We start from the raw sequence: 9,902 nt of genomic DNA on the forward strand, positions 1-9,902 counted from the left end.
TTAATAATAGTAAATAAGAAAATAAAATAGATCATAATAAGCTGAAAAGAATAACAAGATCACAGAAGAAAATTATCAGTGATCATTATAATTGTTGATCAAGCAGCATCATCATTGATCGTTATCATTGATTGCTATCATCGTTGATCATGCGTACGCGTGCTCGCTCGCTTGCAGGTCGTCTGCTGTAGACTGACACCGCTGCAGACACGTCTCTACGCGGCCTATGTCGCGGCCTGCATCGCGACGTGTGATGACGGCGCGGCGCCCATCTCACGCGGCAGCAGCAGCAGGGTCAGCGTGTCGCCGCTGTCCGCCATCACACAGCTGAAGAAACTATGCAACCGTACGTAGTCACGCCTCCATGTTAGCGTGGCGTCCCTCCTTCACCTCCGTGTTAGCATGGCGTCCCTCTTTCACCTCTGTTAACGACACGTCTGTACCTCTTCCTGGCATCTTACGGCCTCAAGATTGAAGCCTTCACCTTGACATTGAAGCATTGACCTCTCTCTCTCTCTCTCTCTCTCTCTCTCTCTCTCTCTCTCTCTCTCTCTCCTAATCTCTGTCTTTATATCACTCTCCCCCTCTTTCTCTGTCTCTACCTATCTATCCATCTATCTATCTTTTTATCTATCTATCTATCTATCTATCTATCTATCTATCTATCTATCTATCTATTTATATATATGTCTATCTATTTATTTATCTATCTATCTATCTATCTATTAGTCCATCCATCCATGTATCTAACCATCCATCCATCCATCCATCCATCAATCCATTCATCCACCCATCTACCCATCCATTCATACATCCACCTACCCATCTATCCATTCATACATTCATCCATCCATCCATCTATCCGTCTATCTCCTTCTCGCTCCATTTCTCTCGCGCTTTCTCCATATCTCCGTCTTTCTGTCGCTCTTCCCTCTCTGTACCCACATATCTTCTTTCTCTCTTTCTCTCTCTCTCTCTCTCTCTCTCTCTCTCTCTCTCTATATATATATATATATATATATATATATATATATTAGTAAATTAGAAATTTATATGTTTATTTATGTTTAAATGCCCATACGTACACGTGTATGCACAGTGCATACGCACACACACACACGCACGCACGCACACACACGCACATACACACATGCACACACGTGTGTGCCTGTTAAACTTGTCAAAATTGAAGGCTGGCTCAAACATTTATCAACGTTCATGTCATGTTCTTTTCAGTGTTCCAGTTCTCCTATACAACGATATTTGGCACGTACTCAGCATTTCTGTTTCTAAGAACAGGCAAGTCGCATTTCTTTCATGGCTTTCGCATTTCACTCTTGCAATCGTTTGGTTCTCTTTCAAGTCGATGAAAGAGATTCTCCCGTATTGATACTTTATATATTGATATATTGATCCTCGTTCCCATTATCAATAATAAAAGCACTTCCCTGTCATTTCACAGGTCATCTGGCAGCTCCATTTGTCGCTCATTCGTTCTGCAACCACATGGGCTTTCCTGCCTTTAATGAAGTGCTGTCTCATCGACATCCGAAGCGCACTTTCATCGCGTTGTCATATATTGTTGGTTTGCTGCTCTGGATTTACCTGATGTGGAGCGCAACAGACCCGATGTGGTTCGCAAATGATGTGTACACCTTGTGATGTTTATATTGTGATGAGAAAAAATCCGGGTTTTACGGCAGTCGTTGGGAAGGAGGAGTATGTCTGGGGTTACGAGCAGATGCCAATGTATCTCGTCATCAAGTGATATACCAATGGAGGTATTTAGTATGATATATATGTTTCTCTCATGAACATCTCTATTGGAAAGAAATTGTTTAAGATTGTTATTCATTCATACGATTTCGTCTTATATATTATTTAGTAAAGCTGCAAGTATGTCTTTTACATATTAGTCAATCTCCTGCCCATGTATACATTAGTTATATAAAAGTTGGTCACACTTGTCATAAATGTAGTTTAATTCCAATTTGATATTTGGTGCTCTTCTGCAAAGGCACTGTTGTCGAAGGCTTGAGAATGTCCAAGTACAGATTGTATGAATACAGGCGTTGAATACACAGCAAAGAGTAATGGAGACGGGTAGCATCAGCTGATGCTGACAAAACAAAACGTTAATATTACTTGTTGGTTTTAATTATTATGATAGTAATGCTTTCAATAAAGTTATTGTTGACGTTAGGCTAATGTTGTAATATTGGTTAGCTGAGTATATTTAAAAACATATTTGTATATATGTGTATTGTAATGGTTTGGCAAACCTGCTAAGAAAGCTATTTGACCTGTTGAAAATGCACAAATAGTATACGGTACGTTTGATATTGCTGTAAGTGAAAATCGACTTGATAAAAGCTAGTGATCTCCTCAATACTATTCATTAAACAGTTCATTTGTGTGATTTTTGACCTTCTTTCTCATTAACTAAGAGCAAGTCTGTGTATTCATAGGTTGTATGAAATAAAAAAAATAATCATTAGTTAGATCTAAACAAATACAAGTTTTGTGAATTTATTGATGGCCGTTGCTTTTTAACAAATATGTTTTCAGACAGATCTAACAACAAAGAACGCAAATTCTAATATACAATCGCTGATATATCTATGCGCGTTTAATGAATTTCCCAAAATTCAGACTGCTTTTTAACAGCTATGAAAGGATTTTGGTTCGTGTTGTGATGATACCAGGTCATCCGTCTGAATGACAATGCAAAGTGCATTTTGAATGATTGTCTAAAATGAAATAATTACTACTTTTTTAGGCTTCTACTTCTAATCTATCGCAGGTATGTCGAGTCCTGCTTGCTATCACATCTCTCAATCTCTCTCTCTCTCTCTCTCTCTCCCTCTCTCTCAAGCCACATGAATAATAAGTGAAATTCTGAAGGAAAAAAAATAGTTATGAGTAGTTTGGAAAAGATATATTTCTTGAAAGTCAGTGGAGGCGAGGGGCACGGTAACCTCCCGGTGTGTCAAATATTGCACAACCAATCCGAAAGGAATAGTATATGTATAAGTAACAGTAATATAGACGAGGAAGAGAGAGTATGTTGGAGAGTCAAAGGTAACCACGCGCGACAACACAGACATCACACCACAAGAGACGCGGGCCCTAGCAATCACTGCACACACAGGGACTCGATTTCGCGCATTCACAAAACACATACGGCATACCACAAAGAACCAGCGAGTCACACTCACCGCGCACCCACGTCACACACATACCACATTTAGCACAACACGGGCGTGCAAGACACATTATAACGCACACGCCGACGCGCAGCGCACACGCAGTCACGGCACCACGGCGCGGCACACACACAGCCGCACACACACACACAATCACACACCCCCACACACCACACACACACAACACACACAGTAGCCGCCAAAACACACAACACACGTACATCATTTATCACACACTCCCACACACACAGACACAAGAAGTAACAAGACACACACACACACACACTGAACAGGGGCACACACACACACAACACAACCAACATCACACAACACACACACAACACAAAACACACAACACACACCACACCACACACACACTAGCACACACACACACACACACACACAGCACACACACACACACAATCACACAGCACACCGACACTACACACAACACACAGCACACACACACAACACATACACACACACAACACACACGCACACACACACATCACACACACACACACACACACACACACACCAACACACACACGACACACACACACACAACAACACACACACACACACACAATTTAGAATAACCACACACTACACACACAGTCATCACACACACACACATTGCACACACACACACATCACACACACACAAGCAGCAACACACAGGAGCACAAGCACACCCACAATAGCACACAACCAAACACCACACACACACAGAACACCATCACAATCAACACCACACACAATCACCACAGGCACAGCGTGCGTACACACACACACACAACCACAAACACACACACACACCACACACACACACAGCACACACACACGAAACGCACCACACACAACACACAGAAGAGTTCATATATGCCCACGAGCCACACACACACAATCACAACACAATCAACAACACACACACACGACACACACACAACACATCACACATGCAACACATTGACACAAACACACAACACACGACACACACACACACACACACCAACACACTGGCACAGACACAACACAGCCACACACACACCACACACACACTCACACACACACACAACACCACACATAAAACACCACAAACAAGACACACCACACACATACATACACAATAACACACACATACAACTGCAGTCCGGTCTCTCGTGGGGGTTTCGCCTCACAGACTGTGCGCGGAGCAGTGATTGGTGTTTATATACACCGCAGCCGCAATGGACTTTGTATGTGCGTGTGTAGCGCGTAGCCGGTTGGTCGTCGTGCGTGCCGGTACGTGCGTTTAGTGTGGGCTTGCTCATGCTTAAGTTGAAGGCCCCACCTAATTAAATGCTTATTATTATACCATTTAATCTACATTTAGTATAAGCATTATATCAATTAAAAACCCGTGAGAAAACACATTAAAATCTGTTAAAACACAGATTTCAAAATGTTATGGCATGTATGAGTGTGGTATGTGTGTGCTCTTAGACAATCGAAACGGCGTCCTAAAAATGAGAGATTGGAGGCCGAGGAGTAAAGCGCGGGCTACGGTTACACCTCCCGTTGTCAAATGTTTGCCACACATGCGCGCACGCACGCACACACCGCATTCACACACATACAGGCATCGCACTGCACAATATCAAAGCCTCAACACCATACACAGTTTACACAGCACACGGAGGCACGCGCACACACACGAGCACGGTAATTCTACACCACAAACTTGACGAGGCGCACACCATAACATACATAACGACACCGCACTGCACGCACAGCAACAGCATACATTACATAACATAGCAGTGTACACACGCAGCGCACAACACACGGCACGTTCGGTAAGCAGGTGATTCACATGTCTAGTGATTGACTGCGCACGCGGATTGTGGCTGATCGTAAAAATTTGGTGCGGTGTTTGCGGATGAGAGCCACTGTCAAATCCCAAGTGTGAGTCACGTACTCTGCTTGGAACTGCATGCGCATGCGGGATTTTGCGATCTAAAAGTTGGTGTGGGTTTGCGCCGATGAATGCCGAAGTTTCTTCGGGCACATAACTTTTTAGGGAAATTGCCTGAAAAAGTCACTTTTAAACCAATCGAAAAATCGCGTTATAAAACGTAGCGGAATGTATTGGGACGTCCAGAAGGGGCCCCAGCATCGGATTCGCCGAGCACACGGCGCACGTTTCGGAAGGAGATACGTCAAAACGACACTTCGGCTCTAGTTCTACTATTAATAATATAGATTTGGAATTTTAACACTTTGTGTTGCTGTTGCCGGTATATACCAGACCCGCTGTGTCTACAATGTTGTGAGTGAATTATCTTAGAGGAATTACTGCCACGACGAGGCCATTTACTAATGAGTCTACATTGCTTTCACAGGTCAGAACATATTCAGCTCAATATTAAGGGATGACTCAGAGCACAACTTCTGAAGTTTCAGTCGAAACCGGAACAAGCTTGAATCTCCGAAAATGGTTTGGAACTGGAATCTACTATTGTGAGCTGAAAAATATGATTCAGCTAGTTATAATTTTACACACAATAGAATTCATTCGAATTGACATGCAAACATAATTCACACATATGCAGACGTGTATCACTCGGGAGCATAAGCATAATATCCATAGAGATAAACAAATGAAAAAATAGGCTTTAAAATATCTAGGTTGTAAATATTCAGCTCATAGCCTCCATAAAATTAGGCCTGAATGATAAATATTTTAGAAGCGAATATAGCAACCAATACTCGCAAATGTAATACTTGTGCTAACTCATCTGCCATACTACTTTCATTTTCACACCACATCTGAGGAGGATCGGGGTGGGTTGATTTGAAACGAAAATACCTCATGATCTGCAAAGCATTTGCATATTAAAACAATAAATTAAAGAATACCATTCTAAAGATTTACCATATTGCCGCTGATAGTAATAGTTCTGTTTAATACATAGTCGAGTATTTAACGACCATGATTTCCCATAGTAAAATAACACAATATATTCTCTTCACCTGAAACTGACTCTCTGTGTTATTTACGTAACGAGTGACGGCGCAGAAATGCATACTTAAAATATGACCTACTTGGCTGTGTTGGCCAAACATACGGCTTAATTGCTAAGTGGTAGCAGCGTTGAAGTATACACCAAGATTTGAATAGAAAAAAAAATTTAACATGATGTTTTACAGATGGTTACACTAGTAAGTGTAAATTCCAATGCACATGGCATCTGCAAGCCCTCCTTAAACAATCTATGGTAGCAATTCATTTTTTTTCTAAGGAAGGCAAATTATAGCTGGTGGTATTTAACATGTTCCTGGAGAACAAAGGATAATTGGGCAGAAGAGAAAATGCTGGAGGGTATCTAGTAATAAAAAGATCTAAACAGCTCAGCAAGTCTCATTCAGATGATCAAAAAAAATTTATTAGAATAATTAGCGCTAATTGGCCACATAATACCAGTAGGAAAAAAGCCATACCAATGTGGTTGTTACTTAGGATGAATAAATGCAACACAATGGAGCTGTGTAATTTCGTCATGGAACATTCATTCATGCATAAATTAGAACTATCTAAATTAAATTGTTGTAGCAAATCATAAAATTCTATCTGGCCCATGACTGGTGCTACCCTTTAACTTTAAACACTGCCAACTTTTCCATTTCCTTATAAAGCAACATGAGGCCTGGTTAATATATGTGTATGGGATTATGTACTGGCCCGCTACCCAAGCGAACATGTGCATGACGATTCTATCCTCGAATTATACTAGATAAAAGAATTTGTGGAGCACAACAATTTTTAATCTGTTGCCATAGAATTTTTTACGCGAACTCCAACAGAAGATATTATTTTGTACCTTTATGTGAGCCTTGGCCAAAATACAAACACAATAACTGAAGCCATCTAATGACCAAGTACAGATGAGCTAAAAATTACTAAAATATTTATATAACATGCTCATTAAACGAAAGTGTCGATGGACACTATAAGCTCACAATGGGTTGATAGAAGAGGGAGTAATAAGATATTTAAAATATTGGCAAGTGTTTCCATATTATGACGGACCGAAATGTGATCAATGTTCCTTATTTCCCTGGTTTTATACTAATATAGAAATTTCGTTAGAATTTTTGTTTCAGGCGTTAGTTTTGATGCGAAATAAATGTTTCAGAATCTAAAGTCCTGAAAATCGGCGATAAGATGGTGCTACCCATAAATGATCCGCATTTTGGTATTCGAGTATCTCGCAAATAAAAGCAATAAAATAATTCCAGTCAAATTGGCTAGTAGATGAAGAAAACTAAAACGCAATATTACAAGTAGCGGTATCAATTAGGTAGTAGTAGGTAGGTAAGGTAGGTAGTAGGATCAATTTAACAAAATCGAATGAATCTAAGGCCACTTTTCTTTTTATTGCCAAAAGTGGGCGGTGGCATCGATAAGTAGGTCGACTGCGTGCTTACCAAAATACGGACGTTGCAATCTCTCACCATAGGAGTAACCACTGTATGCAATTTGAGCATGTGGTCAAACAAGTTCTCGAGTTATCGTATGACCGTGAGGCAGAACACTGATGAATAGTGAAATTTGCCAAAATCTACCAATTTTTGCATAATTTAAAAAAAAAAATAATTAAAACACATGTGATATGTTTTGGGGCCAGTCCTTATTACATTCACATACCAAATAATGAGCAAAATCCACTTTAACGCTGAAACTGAATGATGGCACATTTCCATTTTTCCCAAAAAAGTGGGCCATGGCTCGAAAAGGTAGGTAGACTGGCGTGGCTCCAAAATAGGACGTTCAATATCTCTCCCATACGGAGTAACAACTGTATGCAATTTGAACATGTGGGTCAAACGGTTCTCAAGTTATCGTTGACCGTGCAGCCAAATGTTGACGACGGAACGCACGACGGAACGACGGACGACGCCACCAGTGGCAATTAGCTCATCTTAACGATGTCAAGGGTGAGCTAAAAATTGATAAACCACTTACCAGGTAAAGCGGAACAGTCCAACAAGAATATTGTACATTATGGTCCCATAATATAAAATCTGAAAAATGAAAGTTAGTTTATAAGCTTGTCAAGTTATCTACAATAGCTATGAGTGAGATACATAGATTAGAAATAAAACGATTAAAAAATTCAAAACTTCAACCACCATATTCACCAAATTGTGAATGAGTTAGTTATTACATTACAATTAATGCCTACATGGTTAGTTAGTTTTAAAGAAGAATGATAATAACACGTAAACGCAATTGACAATGTAATACAGTTTTATCAGTCCCTGACTTACAGTTACAGGACCTACTTACGCAATAGTTAACAAGCCATGGTAAACAGTATAGCTATACGCAGAGTCCATTTGACTTTCACACCCAGCCAATTGCCCATAAGTGTGTTCCTGCACAGCAATGTATTATATAGCATGTTCCCCCCCTGCATTGGAGCACGGGCGAGGCAAGGGCCGCTTACGCTCAAAATTCTCTAGACCGCAACCACAGATAATTTGTCCAAACACCTGCTGAAAATTCACTGTTTTCCCCATCAATAAACCTACACATTTATTGAATCTACGAATAAAAAGATACGCTTTAGAATGCACCAAAAAGAAAACCATTTTGTCCAAAAAATTGAAAAAACCTGTAGTGGTTCACTTTGGCTAGAACCTCAAATATGTGCAAAACACACCCAAAAATTACCACCTCAAATAAGACACATTTTGGTAAGAGAAGAACACCATATCTATGTTATAAAAAATGCAAATTCACATATTTTTATCGGAACAACCGCCTCATGGCCAAGCCACGAAACTTTTATTTCGTTTCTAAATGTATTTTCGAAACCCAGCATATATTTGCTGCTATATAAAATTATCTGGTTGTCTAACAACATATTAACAACTATGAAACACAGAGTACATGAAACCCTGGAAACAAGCAATGTTTATTACTATTAGGTAGTTATCTACTGCATTCATAACAAGTAATGGATACAACATCAGATCCTCACCTTAAGCTTGCCTTATAACTTAGGCCTAAAGCCTCAAAAATCCTCTGGATATCGATGGCAAGACGAGTTCTTTTAGATATAACTTGGCGGCTATAACAGCATACAATACAAATACACTTAATGAATCTTCTTTAGGATGGTTCAGGATGGTCTCTGAAACATTATTGTAATAACAATGAATTAATATGTAGTGAATCTTTTACAATGTATAAATTTAGCACACCACGCAAACAGGCAGCACGACGCACGCACGCACGCGACGCACGCAACCACACATATATATCATTCTCCGGATTCAGCAGTATCAGAAATAAATCAAGACTTTATATTTTAACATGGGAATGTGAATGGAATATTTTAAACATTCATTTAATGGAAATTTAAATCTGTTAATCATAGTTATCCCACACATCTTGTTACAGTCTAAATTTAAGATGAACAGGAGGGGTGATGCCAGTGGCACTCACAGCTGGCAAGTGTAGCTCATAGTCTATGTACCTTCCCAGATAGAGGTACTGCCGCCAGAACGAACTGGGTACGTCGCGGTATAAGGACCGGACAGTACTAGGTCACCTATTTGATATGGTTAGAGTTAGGATTGAGGGTTAGGGTTAGGAGTAGGCGTAGACGACTCCCTAGAAGACTCGTTTAAGTGGAGTAGGCGAGG

General features: G+C 40.2%; 1 protein-coding gene across 1 annotated transcript in view; it reads left to right on the forward strand.

Moving 5' to 3' along the window:
* LOC106806412 (CAAX prenyl protease 2-like) overlaps positions 1-2,513 on the forward strand; it is a gene marked incomplete at its 5' end in the record, with an annotated part of 7,681 nt that extends 5,168 nt beyond the window's left edge. The window contains 3 exons of the mRNA XM_014808338.1: positions 178-350; positions 1,193-1,299; positions 1,463-2,513. Of these exons, the coding sequence (XP_014663824.1) occupies positions 178-350; positions 1,193-1,299; positions 1,463-1,662 (480 nt within the window). The remainder of the gene's footprint in view (positions 1-177; positions 351-1,192; positions 1,300-1,462) is intronic.
* Between the last annotated feature and the right edge of the window lie 7,389 nt (positions 2,514-9,902).

The sequence above is a fragment of the Priapulus caudatus genome, unplaced genomic scaffold (genome assembly GCF_000485595.1).
Source record: "Priapulus caudatus unplaced genomic scaffold, Priapulus_caudatus-5.0.1 Scaffold159, whole genome shotgun sequence".
Classification (NCBI taxonomy): Eukaryota; Metazoa; Priapulida; class Priapulimorpha; order Priapulimorphida; family Priapulidae; genus Priapulus; species Priapulus caudatus.